General features: G+C 42.0%; 1 protein-coding gene across 1 annotated transcript in view; it reads right to left on the bottom strand.

The window, feature by feature from the left end:
• The window catches only part of LOC126354017 (ATP-dependent translocase ABCB1-like), a 282,194-nt gene that overhangs the window by 90,334 nt on the left and 174,177 nt on the right, over nucleotides 1-17,683 (bottom strand). Inside the window, exons 14-15 of the mRNA XM_050003340.1 lie at nucleotides 9,948-10,204; nucleotides 6,101-6,205 (exon numbers count right to left, since the gene is read on the bottom strand). Of these exons, the coding sequence (XP_049859297.1) occupies nucleotides 6,101-6,205; nucleotides 9,948-10,204 (362 nt within the window). The remainder of the gene's footprint in view (nucleotides 1-6,100; nucleotides 6,206-9,947; nucleotides 10,205-17,683) is intronic.

Here is a 17,683-nt window from a genome sequence, read left to right as displayed (position 1 = left end):
CCAGGACTAGCAGTCATACAAACAGCAAAATCAGCTGAACTTAATTGTTCGAGCAGCTCAGTAATATTCTTCTTCCAGTTCAAGTTGTCATCAATATGTACATAAAAAAATTGAAGGATTCTACCCTCTTTACTGACTGTTGCTCATGTGCTGTAGCAACTGTTGATAGTACTCTATTTATTGTTCAGAACTCAATATAGTGTGTTTTCTCTAAAATAAGAGAGAATTGTTTTTGGAAGATAACTGAACAGTTTTTTGAAAAACGTCATTAACAATCTATTTTGTTGCTTTCTCCCTAAAGAAATTCTCTGCAAAAAGTGCCAACTCTGCTTGACAAATGCTAAATGGAAGGCCTTTCAGACATTTAAGTTATAGGAATGGACCCAAAATTGAATCTTGTGGAATTCCCTTTGTGATTTCCCTCACCCAGTATCTAAAATTTTCTCTGCTTCCAACATTGTTTGAATTATACAGCACAACTTTTTGCATTCCATGTGTGAAGTATGATTCAAAGTATTTGTTTGTAAAAACCCTTATTCCCATAAAACTGAAGTTTCTCCAAGACATTAACTTGATTTATGCAATATAATGCCTTTGAAAGAACAAAAAAAATCAATTGGTGATATTGTTATATATAAGGTCTATAACACTTGGTAAGTGAATACATAAATAGAATTCTCAGTTGAGCAAGCATTCTGGAATCCAAACTGTAGCGTGCGAAATAAATTATTTGTAGTTAATATTCTGATTATTTTGGAAAAATACTGGTAAGGCAATTGGATGATAATTTTTTAAGTCTGTCTTATAACAAAGAGGATTAATGAATGCATACTTTAATCTGTATGCAAAAATACCATTCAATGAATGATGTTGACTGAGTTAAGCTTAACTAGACATTCTCCTTTTTCAACTGGAGTATTTAATCCTATTTTTTTCTGCCAAATTTAGAAAGCAAAAAATATTCGAAAGTACGAAGATACAATGGTGCTGCTTACTTTAATATTCAAGGTCCTTGCAGAATTGCACTCCTGAAAGAAAGGATATTGCGGAGACATGGCTTAGCCACAGCTTTGGGGATGTTTCCAGAATGAGATTTTCACTCTGCAGCAGAGTGTGCGCTGATATGAAAGAGGAGCTTCTGTAAAGTTTGGAAGGTAGGAGACGAGGTACTGGCAGAAGTGGAGCTGTGAGGACGGGGCGAGAGTTGTGCTTGGGTAGCTCAGTTGGTAGAGCACTTTCCTGCGAAAGGCAAAGGTCCCGAGTTAGAGTCTCGGTCCAGCACATAGTTTTAATCTGCCAGGAAGCTTCATATCAGCGTACACTCCTCAGCAGAGTGAAAATCTCATTCTGAAAAGCTAAATTTGTTAGACATAGCAATTCAGTGAAAACTTTTAATCAATTTGACCACAGACATTGTGAATAGAGAAGGTTTCGCCCTACAGCATTTCAGTCCAATGAATGGACCTCTTAACAACAGAATTAAAATTTGGCTGTCACCTGTTTCTAAGGCCATACTTAATGATCATGTGAAAAAAATTGATGATGATTACGCTAATGCTGAATTTAAATTGAGAAACAATGTGAATGTAGCTGAAGCTACATTATTATCAATAAAAATAGAAAGTCAATGTTATAAATTAAAAACATTAAAACATAGGTTATTATTTTGAATGGCGTGATAGTTAAGAACATGTTTTGCTTCGCTCCTTTAAGTCCTATGCTGAGAGAACTGTGTGAAAGGAACCAAGTTTCTTATGAAATTGTGTTATGGTTCTGGATGTGTGTGTGTCTGTGTGCATGTGATACATTAATATAATGTAAGTCCTTTAAATTTTTTCTGTAGTGCTATACAATAAATGTTGAACACATCTTCAAATGACTGTACCTTGTATTCCTGTATTTGAACAATTTATGGCTAAGTACCTCGCAAATTAATTACTGTTTTCTTAGACGATTAGTTAACTTCCAGTTTATTGCTTACTAGGTGTATATCATACATTCTTGTCACTGATGCTGCTGAAAAAGTATTACACACATAGTGGATTTCATAGCTTGAGGTTCTTATTTGCGACCGAAAGTAATTCAAAATTCACAGTTTCTTTGAAATATTAGCACATACCAAATTTTCCTTCTGTTACATTAATAACAGTGGTATCTCCTGCCTCTTACAGAGAAAATATAAAACTTTCGATGGTGGGGTGTCAAAAAATATTGAGAGATTTGTGCGACCAAATAAGTAAAAACATCATTATAGCTAAGCACTTTTTCTTTTGTCATCAGTCTACTGACTGGTTTGATGCGGCCCGCCACGAATTCCTTTCCTGTGCTAACCTCTTCATCTCAGAGTAGCACTTGCAATCTACGTCCTCAATTATTTGCTTGACGTATTCCAATCTCTGTCTTCCTCTCCAGCTTTTGCCCTCTACAGCTACCTCTAGTACCATGGAAGTCATTCCCTCATGTCTTAGCAGATGTCCTATCATCCTGTCCCTTCTCCTTATCAGTGTTTTCCACATGACCCGTCTCTCCCTATAGCTTACCCCTACTTTTTTCAGAATCTTGAACAGCTTGCACCATTTTATATTGTCGAACGCTTTTTCCAGGTCGACAAATCCAATGAACGTGTCTTGATTTTTCTTTAGCCTTGCTTCCATTATTAGCCGTAACGTCAGGATTGCCTCTCTCGTGCCTTTACTTTTCCTAAAGCCAAACTAATCGTCAACTAGCGAATTCTCAATTTTCTTTTCCATTCTTCTGTGTATTATTCTTGTAAGCAGCTTCGATGCATGAACTGTTAGGCTGATTGTGCGAAAATTCTCGCACTTGTCAGCTCTTGCCGTCTTCGGAATTGTGTGGATGACGCTTTTCCGAAAGTCAGATGGTATGTCGCCAGACTCATATATTCTACACACCAACGTGAATAGTCGTTTTGTTGCCACTTCTCCTAATGATTTTAGAAATTCTGATGGAATGTTATCTATCCCTTCTGCCTTAGTTGACCGTAAGTCCTCCAAAGCTCTTTTAAATTCCGATTCTAATACTGGATCACCTATCTCTTCTAAATCGACTCCTGTTTCTTCTTCTATCACATCAGACAAATCTTCACCTTCATAGAGGCTTTCAATGTATTCTTTCCACCTATCCGCTCTCTCCTCTGCATTTAACAGTGGAACTCCCGTTGCACTCTTAATGTTACCACCGTTGCTTTTAATGTCACCAAAGGTTGTTTTGACTTTCCTGTATGCTGAGTCTGTCCTTCCGACAACCATATCATTTTCGATGTCTTCACATTTTTCCTGCAGCCATTTCGTCTTAGCTTCCCTGCACTTCCTATTTATTTCATTCCTCAGCGACTTGTATTTCTGCATTCCTGATTTTCCCGGAACATGTTTGTACTTCCTCCTTTCATCAATCAACTGAAGTATTTCTTCTGTTACCTATGGTTTCTTCGCAGCTACGTTCTTTGTACCTATGTTTTCCTTCCCAACTTCTGTGAAGACCCTTTTTAGAGACGTCCATTCCTCTTCAACTGTAATGCCTACTGCGCTATTCCTTATTGCTGTATCTATAGCGTTAGAAAACTTCAAACGTATCTCGTCATTCCTCAGAACTTCCGTATCCCTCTTCTTAGCGTATTGATTCTTCCTGACTAACGTCTTCAACTTCAGCCTACTCTTCATCAGTACTATATTGTGATCTCAGTCTATGTCTGCTCCTGGGTACGCCTTACAATCCAGTATCTGATTTCAGAATCTCTGTCTGACCATGATGTAATCTAATTGAAATCTTCCCGTATCTCCCGGCCTTTTCCAAGTATACCTCCTCCTCTTGTGATTCTTGAACAGTGTATTCGCTATTACTAGCTGAAACTTGTTACAGAACTCAATAAGTCTTTCTCCTCTTTCATTCCTTGTCCCATATTATCCTGTAACCTTTTCTTCTACTCCTTCCCCTACAACTGCATTCCAGTCGCCCATGACTATTAGATTTTCGTCCCCCTTTACATACTGCATTACCCTTTCAATATCCTCATACACTTTCTCTATCTGTTCATCTTCAGCTTGCGACGTCGGCATGTATACCTGAACTATCGTTGTCGGTGTTGGTCTGCTGTCGATTCTGATTAGAACAACCCGGTCACTGAACTATTCACAGTAACACACCCTCTGCCCTACCTTCCTATTCATAACGAATCCTACACTTGTTATACCATTTTTGCTGCTGTTGATATCACCCGATACTCATCTGACCAGAAATCCTTGTTTTCCATCCACTTCACTGACCCCTACTATATCTAGATTCAGCCTTTGCATTTCCCTTTTCAGATTTTCTAGTTTCCCTACCACGTTCAAGCTTCTGACATTCCACGCCCCGACTCGTAGAACATTATCCTTTCGTTGATTATTCAATCTTTCTCTCATGGTAACCTCCCCCTTGGCAGTCCCCTCCCGAAGATCCGAATGGGGGACTATTCCGGAATCTTTTGCCAATGGAGAGATCATCATGACACTTCTTCAACTACAGGCCACATGTCCTGTGGATACACGTTACGTGTCTTTAATGCAGTGGTTTCCATTGCCTTCTGCATCCTCATGTCGTTGATCATTTCCGATTCTTCCGGGGCAATTTCCCACCCCTAGGACAAGAGAGTGCCCTGAACCTCTATCCGCTCCTCCGCCCTCTTTGACAAGGCCTTTGGCAGAATGAGGGTGACTTCTTATGCCGGAAGTCTTCGGCCGCCAATTCTGATTATTTATCATAATTTAGGCAATGGCGGGGATCGAACCCGGGACCGAAAACGTTTTGATTATGAATCTAAGACGCTACCCCTAGACCACGGGTACATATCGCTAAGCACATACTGTCTTATTTGAGTTTCATGGTCCTACACTAACAGACGTAGTGCTGCTTATACATCATTAGTACATTTTATGAGTAAGTTAGTCCGTATTACGTCGCTTCTGTAACCTGCTGCGTCCATGTTGGTGCTCTCCTTCAGATTTCTTGATTGATCTATGGATTGAAGAGTTTAGGACGTCATATAAATGAGAATTCTTACTACGATACAATTTGGAAGGGGGGAGGTGTGAAAGAAAACTAGAGGAAGGGAAAGACAAAGAAACACACACAGAGAGAGAAAGAGTTATTTGGAACGACATGGCAGACGAAAATTGTATGCTGGGCTGGAACTCAAACCTGGAGATTTTTCCTTTCACGGGAAAATTCTCTAAGGACTGAGCTATCCAAGCACGAATCGCAGTCCGCCCTTACAGTTTTGTTACAGTTTACTTGCGCTAGTGTATCATCCTCTGGCTTCAACTTCACGGAGGTTCTCCCATATTCCTTGCGGGGCTAGCAAGTCTGGTACAAGCATTTCCAGAGACTCGGCTTTGTTACAGGCTAGCGAATTGTTTCCAGAATAAATTTTCACTCTGGACCGGAGTTAATGACGCCATATACAGCTGTTTTATTGTCAGCTTATAGGTGTTTTCCACAAAAAGAAGTAAAAAACTGAGGCCACTTGGACATTCACATACGTAAATTAAATGTTATAATTTTCAGTAAAGATGCCAAAGGAACAAAATTGAATTTTTAATGAGAATAAGTTTCCATAAATGGCTGGGTATATTACACATCAGTTAACCGCAAAATGCCCGCAACTTGCAGTGGTGTAGTGCATCTTGTCGTGTTGATATACATTATCTTCTACAGCACATCGTAATACAATGCTATGGCATTCAGTTGTATGTTTACCGTGGTACTAAAATTGGATTCACACAAGAAAACTACAAAACGCAGAAAAACACCTAAGCTTTTCTCCAAGACTATCAGACGTTTATCTCAACAAGTTACAAGCACATCCAGACGTGCATGCCTACGACGGTTCTTACCTACCCCACGTGACGTCACAACCGAGCACCGATGCCTTTCTTGGAGTTGGTGTTGACTATACTCAGTCTTCTAAGAACATTGTAGAAATGCGCAGATAATCGGATTCTCTGCCCATCACACTCCAATGAAAGAAGCAGATGATCAAATGAAAACTGTGTTCGTTGAGTGACTTCAGCCATTTCCTATTATGGCACAATTTTTCACTTACCTGGAGGAATGACGCCACGGAAATGAAGATAGCGATAGCGAAGAACAGCAAACTGAACCAGTTGGTCTGGCTACGCACGTCATCAGGATCTGGGAGCGAAAGCACCTGTGTGAATCGACATAAAATGTGTGAGAAGGAATTACAGATATTCACTACGCTCGCATATATTTTTATGCTGTTATTTTCTGCTTAAGTCAGAAGTGATATATTTGTTGTCCTTTTCCGATGTGAAACGTTAGAGTATCGTATCCTTAAGGAAAGCTTGTACGAAATTTGAAGAATGGCACAGCGATTAGGACACTGATAAGATGCAGAAATTAGCCGTATCGGTATGGAGCAACGACCATCTTCAGCAACGAAAAGCAGTATTTGGAAACGTCTATTATTGCTGTTTGCCGCTGATGTCATGCAGACGTTACAGCTCTTTTAGTCCATAATTATATGCATGTGTGAGACTGAAGTGTACGTAACAGGAGACTGTTGTAACAGGGTGTGATCACTGAAATCAGCAGTGGACTTTTCGTTAGTCAGTGAACAGAGTTCTGTGAGAATGTGATGTGTCACTAATAATTACGGTAGATATGCCCCATCATAAATGGAATGAAGTGTATCACCCTAATGGCATAATACGTCTAAGGTACATTCTCAGGGAGAGAAAAAGGAAAAAAACACCCACGAAGGAATTACCCGAATTGGACGGAAATCGGTAGATGTGACGTACTCGTACATGCCGATTTACTGAAGAGAAAGAAAGAACTTCACAAACTGAGCACTTAGACAACGCGTTGGTTCACATGCCGCCTCTATGCAAGTAGGTATTATGGATGCTGTTATTTTTAAAAATATTGGGTATTCGATGTATCAGTACTTACGAAATCTCAATATCTGCTGACGATATATTGAGAGAAATAATCCAGATATATAAATACATCGACGGGAAAGGTATCGACGTAAAGGTCCACAAAAAAATTTGCATCACACAGCAAATATACTGCCGGTTTTAAGTATTTATTTATTAAAAGATATTCTGTACATGAACAAACTAGCAGCGTGGCTGTCCTAATTAGAGCAAGGATTGGAAGATTGTTATTTCGTGTGGCTAGGGCCTCTCGTCGGGTAGGCCGTTCGCCTGGTGCAAGTCTTTCAAGTTGACGCCACTTCGGTGACTTGCGTGTCGACGAGGATGAAATGATGATAATACGCACAACACAACACCAGAGGATCAAGTAGGTAAAAAGACGAGGGTTAATAGAAATCCTTGGGTAACACAAGACATATTGAATTTAATTGATGGAAGGAGAAAATACAAAAATGCAATAAATAAAGCAGGTAAAAAGAAATACAAATGTCTCAAAAATGAGATCGGCAGGAAGTGCAAAATGGCTAAGCAAGGATGGCTAGAGGACAAATGTAAGGATGTAGAGGCGCATATCACTAGGGGTAAGATAGATACTACCTACAGGAAAATTAAAGCGACCTTTGGAGAAAAGAGAACGACTTGCATGTATATCAAGAGCTCAGATGGAAACCCAGTACTAAGCAAAGAAGGGAAAGCAGAAAGGTGGAAGGATATGTAGGGTCTATACAAGGGCGATGTCCTTGAGGACAATATTATAAAAATAGAAGAGAATGTAGATGAACATGAAATAGGAGGTTTGATACTGCGTGAAGAGTTTGAGAGAAGGCCTGAGTCGAAACAAGGCCCCGGGGGTAGACAACATCCCATTAGAACAAAAGATAGCCTCGGGAGAGCCAGGCCTAACAAAACACTACCATCTAGTGAGCACGATGTATGAGACAGGCGAAATATCCTCGCACTTCAAGAAGAATATAATAATTCCAATACCAAAAAAAGCAGCTGTTGACAGATGTGATAATTCCCGAACTATCGGCTTAATAAGCCACGGCTACAAAAAACTAACACGAATTCTTTACAGAAGAATGGAAAAACTGGTAGAAGCCGACCTCGGGGAAGATCAGTTTGGATTCCGTAGAAATAATGAAACACGTGAGGCAATATTGACCCTACGACGTATCTTAGAAAATGGATTAAGGAAAGACAAACCTACATTTCTAGCATTTGTAGACTTAGAGAAAGCTTTTGATACTGTCGACTGGAATACTCTCTTTCAAATTCTAATGGTGGCAGGGGTAAAATACAGAGAGTGAAAGGCTATTTACAATTTGTACAGAAACCAGATGGCAGTTATAAGAGTCGAGGGACATGAAAGGGAAGCAGTGGTTGGGAAGGGAGTGAGACAGGGTTGTAGCCTATCCCCGATGTTATGAAACTGTATATTGAGCAAGCAGTAACGGAAACAAAAGGAAAATTCGGAGTAGGAATTAAAATCCATGGAGAAGAATTAAAAACTTTGAGGTTCGCCAAGACATTGTAATTCTGCCAGAGACAGCAAAGGCCATGGAACAGCAGTTGAACGGAATGGACAGTGTGTTGAAAGGAGGATATAAGATGAACATGAACAAAAGAATAACGAGGATAATAGAATGTAGTCGGATTAAATCGGAATTAGATTAGTAAATGAGACACTTAAAGTAGTAAAGGAGTTTTGCTATTTGGGGAGCAAAATAACTGATTATTGTCGAAGTAGAGAGGATATAAAATGTAGACTGGCAATGGCAAGGAAAGCGTTTCTGAAGAAGAGAAATTTGTTAACATCCAGTATTGATTTAAGTGTCAGGAAGTCATTTCTGAAAGTATTTGTATGGAGTGTAGCCTTATATGGAAATGAAACGTGGACGATAAATAGTTTGGACAAGAAGAGAATAGAAGCTTTCGAAATGTGGTGCTACAGAAGAATGCTGAAGATTAGATGGATAGATCACATAACTAATGAGGAGGTAACGAATAGAATTGGAGAGAAGAGAAGTTTGTGGCAGAACTTGACAAGAAAAAGGGATCGGTTGGTAGGGCATACTCTGAGACATCAAGGGATCACCAGTTTAGTATTGCAGGGCAGCATGGAGGTTAAAAATGGTAGAGGGAGACCAAGAGATGAATACATTAAACAGATTCAGAAGGAGGTAGGTTGGAGTAGGTACTGGGAGATGAAGAAGCTTGCACTGGATAGAGTAGCACGGAGAGCTGCATCAAACCAGTCTCTGGAATGAAGACCGCAACAACAACATGAGGATGATTTTTGACTAGTACACACGATGATACGGTGACGACGTTACAAACTTTCAGGCATTATGAAGAAGGGTAAATGTATCAATTTGAGCTAAGGGACGTGGTCGTAGAGAACAATTCGAAAGTTGCAAGCGAAAATCGTTGTGTTACCTCTGACAGAGGAATACATGTGTCTGTGTCGCTGTTGCTAAGATTGTAGGGCAGGCATCTCTCAGAGGTGGTAGTATGGACCAAAACAAGAAAAATTTTCCATAAATATGGGTTCTAAAATGCATGCCTTAAGAACTGTGGGCACCTGTTCAGTAGAATCGGTGTGTTACCCGGTAGCCAAGATGCTCATAGCTCTTACGGTAAGCATTTTAGAGCCCATATTACCTAGAAATTTTATTCTTCTTCTAGTTCTTACCAACATCTCTGGAAGTAGCCTACCCTGCTGTACCTGTGCACGTATACATAAGCTTATATCGTTCGGCTCGGTCGTTTCGACTAGGATTTTTTACTTGAGATTGTTACATTTAACTTTTCTCAGCATCCTGAAAATGTGTAACATTGCAGTGGAATCACACTGTATATTGTACGATGCTGATAGTGACGGTGCCAACTAAAAGACATTCCTCACGGATCTACTCATCTTCGTAGGTTTGCTTAATGTCAAATTGCTAGAAGTCCTAAGAAGCGCAACGCGGTCCTCGCGCTTACCCCGAGCACGTCTCCGAACAAGACAGCGAAGACTGGGAAGCCGGCGCTCTCGATGATCGCACCCACGGTGCCGGTGACCAGCAGGTGCCACTCCGGCGAGTTGAGGCGCAGCACGGTCGCCAGCCCCGCGTCCGGCACCTTCTCCTCCGGAGCCTCCGGCTGCGCCTCGACGGCACCCGCGTCGCTGCCCGCCATCGAGGACGCCTCGCTGCGGACGCTCACCAGACGCTGTAGATCTGGCCGTTCGCCTCCTACCGCTACAGGACCGAGAGCCTCATCCAAATTTCTGCGCACAGCCATCTGGCACATCTATAGGCCTTACCGTACACAGAGGATGTGGGAAGGTGATTTAAGCTCACCGACCAAAACATTAGTCACTCAAGAAGAACCGCTCGTCTTGCAGCGCTGTAGACGGTGTACACGTATTATCACTCGTGCATGTGTGTGTCCACCACCGACCTTAAGTCATGGAATTGAAGAAGGGAATGGATGAAATCGCAACAGCGAAACATAATTAATGTAGAGTAATGAAACTTTGGGAATACATTTGTAGAGGTCGACATAAGCGCAATAACCTACTGCGTCACCGCGAGAATGTTGAATGCAACCATGCAAAAGTTGAAACGTCCCCTTAGAAAAATTTATGAATGACTGTGCTGATAAACCTCTTACATTATTTGCTTTTCAAACAGCTGAGCAAAAATGAACGTACTCAGACATTACTCTCTTTACTTACTCTAATAAACACTAAACTGACACACAATATTTATCGCGCAACGCTATCTGACTTTTAATAATCCCTACAAAAGAATGGCCCTGACTAACAATATCCTATACCTTTCATAAATCACTTACCTCACAAATATCTTCGTTACTCAAACTACAGCAATACAACGAGCGTCAATACTGCCAGCTAAATAAAAGATTCTAACTACTGAAGTCACTAACTACTGATACGCATAGTTAGCAAATGAAAGATTTTGATAAAGAACAAACAATGTATTTACCTTAATGGTGTTCAAAAGTCATAATATATCAGTTCATGACAGCCAGTCTTACAAATTTACTGTCTCTGATGGACACACGTCCAGATCATTCGCTCTCAAAACTTCGCCATCTCTCTCCCCACATCCACCACTGCTGGCGGCTCACCTCCAACTGCGCAACGCTACGCGCTGTTAACAGCCAACTTCCCAACACTACAATACTAAATTCCAACAATGCAAACCAGCCACAGGCTGCACACTGCATAATCAGTGATTTTCATACAGAGCTCTACGTGGCATTACCAACATGAAAACCTAAACAGCCTACTTACAATGTGCATGCATTGTTTTGTACAGATGACAGATGTAATTCTGTGAGATGGAGCACCATCCCTGCTGCACTTGCTCAGTCAGTACAGGGACGTATAAAGTCGTTTGTGGATGACACTGGAGTTGTTGTCCGATGATGTCCCAAATGCACTCGACTAGAGACAGATCTAGTGACCGAGCAGGTCAAGGCAACATCTCAACGCTCTGTAAAACATATTGAGTACAAGAGTGGTATGTGAGCGAGTGTTAGCCTGTTGGAGAACACCCCCTGGAATGCTGTTCATGAATAGCAGCACAACATATCGAATCACCAGACTGACGTACTATTTTACAGTCACGGTGCGTGGGATAGCGACGACAGTGCACCCCAGAGCATAACTCCAGGGGCAGGTCCAATGTGTCTAGCACGCGGGCTGGTTGGTTGCAGGCGCTAAACTGGCGTTCTTTTAACTAACAAAAGACAATCACTGATAGCGAAGCAGAACTTGCTTTCAACAGAAAGCACAACAGACCTCCACCCTGCCCTCCAATGAGCTCTCGATTGACACCACTCAAGTTGCAAACGGCGGTTGTTTGGGGTCAGTAGAATGTACATTACAGGGCGTCTGGCTCAGAGCTGTCCATGAAGTAACTGATTTGTAACAGTTCGTTGTGGCACTGTGGTTGCAACTGCCGCTCAAATTGCTGCTGTAGCTGCAGTACTGTGTGACAGAACCACACGCCGAACACGACGGTCTTCTTTATCGGCCAAGTCTTCTTGCGGCCGCACATTCCTGTGACCGCTACCAGCAATAACGTACAGCCAGGTCTTAGTGCAGTATCGCAGAAGGAACATCCAGAGTCTCGTATCCCTATTACGGCACCTCGTTCAACCTCAGTGAGGTGCTGTCACCTTAAATGCATTCTTGACTAACATCAACTGACCAAGCATAAACTCAAAGTTACTAACCCTCACGACTGTTCCAGTGTGTATTTAAAGCAAATCTGATTTGCATCCTTATAGTGGTGTGGCATTACTAGCGCCACGCTGACGCGCCTGGCACGAAGTCAGAAAAAAATCATCTTTCAGATGAACAAACACTTCTACCAATTTTCATTTGCGTCGCGAAACTCCTTCTTGCTGCTGCCACATTTGCTACCGTCACTGTGTTATATGTGTGCCGGTCGGTTGTATGGAATCAGGGCAATATTATCGATCGACGCAGAGACGTGGCGGAATGTAATAAGCTGTTGTGTTTGGGCTTGCCCGATTTGTTGGTGTACCACTGTCGACTGTCCAAAATGTCTAGAAGGAATGGTGCAATCACTCGCAACCATGTAGCATGGTAGAAGAACAGTGGTCGCAAAAATGTGGTATCGACAGAGACCAGAAATTAGCGACATGCCTAATCAACGACAACTGGTTTCAATACCCACCGGAATTGATGCAGGTCCATCTCAACCAGTTGTCATTTGGAGTGGGGTACATCCTATAAACCACTGCTGACAGCCGTATATAAAGCTTCAGGTGGCCAAACAACACAGAAACTGGACACTACTTGGCACCAGGCGATTAATGTGACCCAGCGAGTAGCTATTTTGCCTCTTTTCATTTAGTGCAAGATGGTGAGTGCACAGACAACCCGATTTGTTTAACCTACAGTGCGTGGCAGATAGGCAAGGGTCGATGTATAAGTAAAGGAACATATTTTTTTGTCAATCCATTTCCGTACAAAAAATTCGCGCTATAAGTAGCCTTCAAAATGACGCCAGTAACGGAAGTAAGTTCCAAGCAGAGAAATGTCAATGAGTTTCTTTCTTGAGGAAACCCAGAGCATCGCAGGTATTTATAGGCGCTTGCAGAATGTCTACGGAGACCTCACAGCGAACAAAACCACGGAGAGTAGATGGGTGAGGCGTCCGTTGTCATCGCAACAAGGTCACGCAAACTCGTCCTATCTGCCGCGTCCCGACCGACTGCACTCAGCTGTGACTCTCGCAGTGTTGGAACGTGCAGACACTCTCATTGGAGATGATCGACTGATCACAATCAGAAACCTATCACTGCTAAACTAGACGTCTCTGTTAGTAGTGCTGGACACCCACCACCACTTGGGTACTCAAAGATGTTTGCCCACTGGGTTCCTCGCCGCCTAGGAGAAGACGATAAAGAGCAAGGAAGGATCATCTGTGTGGAATTTTTTGCGCGTTACAAGGGTGATTGTGATAATTTTTTGACGACCAAGCGTTGAAACATAGGTTCATCACTTTGAATTCGAAAAAAACGGCAATCTATGGAATGACGCCACTCTACCTCTCTTCCGAAGAGAAAGTTCAAAGCTGCACCCTCAGCCGGTAAAGTTATAGCGACGATCTTCTGGGACTCTGAAGTGGTTATTCTGTTTGATGTCCTCCCTCATGGTGCAACGATCACTCTGAAGTGAATTGTGGTACCCTCAATAAACCGAAGAGCTGACTTCAACGTATCGTCGATACAAAAATGCAGAGGAACTTTTCCTTCTTCCTAACAAAGCAAGGTCTCACACAGGTCTACGAGCCGACAGCAGCTGAGAAAACTTACTGAACTGTTCTTGATCATCCCCCCTACAGCTCGGATCTCGTGCATTCCGACTTGCAACAATTTGGCCCAATAAAGGATGTACTCCGCGAGAGCAGTACGTGAATAATAGGGAGGTTATTGATGCAGCAAGGCGTTGGCTCCGACGGCGATTAAAAGTATGTGGGCATATCAGCCTTCCCAGTAAAGTGGCGTAAGGCTGCCACAAAGAACGAAGATTATATTGAAATACAGCGTTTTGTAGCCAAAGCAGAGGGAAATAATATATTGTATTGGGATACCGAATGAAACCAACCTCCTCAAAGGAAAAAATGTGTTGGTCTACTTAATGAACGCCCGTCTAGTTCAGGCAGAAGGTGGTGAGCCGTGTCCGGTCGTTTTCCGTGCTGTTATATCGTTGCTTACTGGCGCGATCCATTTTCCTGTCACTGGGAGGCGCTTTGGTCTTCTTGTAATTCGCGCTTTGGTTAGAGGAAGTTAGAGACAGGTTGTTGACGGACGGTGGGGCAGAGAGAGAGAGAGAGAGAGAGAGAGAGAGAGAGAGAGAGAGAGAGAGAGAGGAACGAATGACTAACGATGAACGTGCTACTACGGAGCCTAATCGGTTAATGGTAACGTATCGTGTTGGTGTGGAATGCTTGGCTCTGCGCTGTTGCGCCGGATTGACTTTCTGGATTTGCGAGTGACCGTCTGCTGATGTGGACGTCGTGATCACTTTGATTTTCTCTGGCAACCGCCCGCCTACCTTATTTTTTGGTAAAGCGCTTCTGTTTGTGAATTTTGACACCTGTGCTCCGCTGCTCCCTTTAGGTTGGTTTACCCGCTGCTGTCCGTCACTCCGTACTCAAGCAACTAAATTCGCCCTCCCTCCCTGTATGAATCTCCTTAGGCAAGCTATATTTGAGTGTATTTAAACTGTGTTTTCCTTTTGTTGTAATTTGCTCAGCATTTCGGTGATCTTGTCATTATTGCTTGGGTATGAAATTAATTTGGTTGTAATATATTCTAGGGCATATATTAGCAACCACTGAGGTCGAATATCGTGCCTGACCTTTACGGTGGCAGGTTATTCCTTGCCAACTTGTGTATGAAATGTAACATCGAGCATGGTCGTAATAAGCAAACTCCAGCGGCACGATGAATGTTGGCTCGTTTTAAGTACTCACTTTGGAAGGTATTGGTGAGATACAGCATTTCTCTTAAAAGAAGGAATTCATTGTTTATGTTGATTATTTTATTACCATTGTGATCCCGTGCTTACGTATTAGCGCTTAAGCATTCCTTCATTTAAGCTTACTTACGTAATTTTTTTTTTGGGGGGGGGGGAGGTCTTGTTAACAATTGGCTGTTTAATCAAATTAATTCTTGTGTGTATGCTCATTACTGTTAAATGATTAACCGATTAATCTTTGTTGTACTTATGCAGTCTTTGTAACACTTAGATTCTGATCCATGTCTGGTACGGGGTATGCATTTGGTATACTGGACCTTGGGAATTTACTTAGTTGATGCTCAGTCTTGCATGAATTATATGTCTGTTTGCCCTGGGCTTCCCGTGTTGATCCTAGCGTTGGAGACGTTGGCCGCGCTGTCATCACTACCCACCGATCCATCGGCCGTGGCTAGTCCACTTCGGCTGTGTACCTGTGTGCGGCGCGGCCTCCTCGCTTACCACGTCATCTCTGTATAAGTAAAGTTGATAATCTCATGTCAATCGGACTTGCGTTTAAATCAAGCTGTCCGCTACCCTAAGCCATCCTAGCCAAGCCTTGCCTCCACCAGCCAGGTCTTGTCTAGTATAGCTGCTTGATTTGAAGATCTCCCAAATTCTTAATTGTGGACTGTTGTAAATTGTAAAACGATGTTAGCGCCCAAAGTGAGTCCCAAATCATTGTTGTAATCCTGGACGTACAAGTTTTAAAATATTTTCAAATGCTGACCTTGTAAAATTTTGAACATTGTTACCTTTTGTGTTTGAAAACTTGCCAAATTTCCATCGCCAAAGGCGCGATCGAGTTATTTCAGTGGTAATCCTGAACTTTTAAATTTTTTCCAAATGAGGACCACTTTACATGTTTGAAGTTTACTATCTAATGAGTTGGTTTCAAATCATTGTGGTAGTGCTCTTTCTGCCCGCCGGATTGGCCGAGCGGTTCTAGGCGCTACAGTCTGGGGCCGCGTGTCCGCTACGGTCACAGGTTCGAATCCTGCCTCGGGCATGGATGTGTCTGATGTCCTTCGGTTAGTTAGGTTTAAGTAGTCCTAAATTCTAGGGGACTGATGACCTCAGAAGTTAAGTCCCATAGTGCTCAGAGCCATTTTTGCTCTTTCTGTAACCGTGGTAACGTCAAATTTACCTGGTTGAAATCTTACAGATACCTAAAGGGCTCTCGAACGGTACTTAATAAATGTGAAACTTGTAATTTTAAACAGGTATTATTTGTTCTGAAAAGAAAAAAAAATTGTAAGTTTGGTCCTTTGGGTTCGCCGTCCTGAAGTTAATCTGACAATTACTATTGATTTATATGTTACTGATGTTAACAGGTATATCTTGTTAAATAAACGGTTACCAACTCTTGTTAAGTAACAAATGGCCTTCTGTAAACCCAGCCTGCACCTTCCTCCCACCCGTTTTGTAGTCGTATCCTCGGGCATCCACTGAGATTTCAGGTAGTTCTGCGATTTTTTGAGGGTTTTTCGTACCGTGACTTGGGCCCACTCAGAGTACCTTGAACGTAGACTACGATGTTTACTCCAAGATTCTCGGTGACCAGATGTTACCATTTCATCTACAGCGACATGATGAATAAGCTCTATACTCCCCCGTTTTGCAGGGTGACAACATCCATGTTTCCAGGACGTCATTCCATGAACAGTCATGCATCATCTCACACATCCATCGAGCCGCTAAATCACCTGATCTTATTTCCACTGATAATGTATGAGACTATTAAGAACAGCGGGTGAAACTTTGTTGTTGTTGTGGTCTCCAATCCAAACAATGGATGGTGCAGCTCTACATACTCCATGCTAGTCTATCCCATGCTACTCTATCCCGAACCGAACAACTGCTACTTACATCATTCTGAATCTGTTTACTGTATTCATCTCTTGATGTCCTTCTACAATTTTTTTGCTCCCTCCTCCCTCACACACACTCACACACACACACACACACACACACACACACACACACACACACACACTTCCCTCTAGTACTAAATTCGTGATCCGTTGACGTCTCAGAATGTGTCCTATCAACCGATCCCTTCTTTTGGTCAAGTTGTGCTATAATTTTCTTGTCTCCCAAATTCTACTCCGTACATCCTCGTCAGTTACATGGTCGACCCACGTTATCTTCAGCATTCTTCTGTAGCAGCACATTTCGAAACTCTTTTTATCTAAACTGTTTATCGTCCATGTTTCACTTCCATATCATGGCTACACTCCACGAAAATATCTTTAGAAAAGACTTCCTAACACTTACATATACAGTACAATCTCGTTAGCGCGAACTCGCATAAGACGAACTCGCGGTTAACGTGAAAAAAATATTGGTCCCGCCAGGAATACATTAGTCCTTATGGTATGTTTTATCGGTTAACACGAATTTCGGTTAAGGCCAATTACAAACTCTGTTTCAGTTCCTAGCGTAATTAAATTTCACTGTAACACAAACTTCCGATCTTAGAGTATTCTAAACCGCAATTTTTTTTTTTGCGAAATGAGTTTATGACATGTATCTACAAAGCTAATTATACTTATCTTTGACTCGTTTTTAACGTATTGTAGGTCGGTAGCCCGCTTTTATCACCTCAAGAATCAGCGTATGCTGTACATTGTAAGACATTCAATAATGTGTG

This window comes from Schistocerca gregaria, chromosome 3, assembly GCF_023897955.1.
Source record: "Schistocerca gregaria isolate iqSchGreg1 chromosome 3, iqSchGreg1.2, whole genome shotgun sequence".
NCBI lineage: Eukaryota > Metazoa > Arthropoda > Insecta > Orthoptera > Acrididae > Schistocerca > Schistocerca gregaria.
This window is presented reverse-complemented; position numbering and strand designations above follow the sequence as displayed.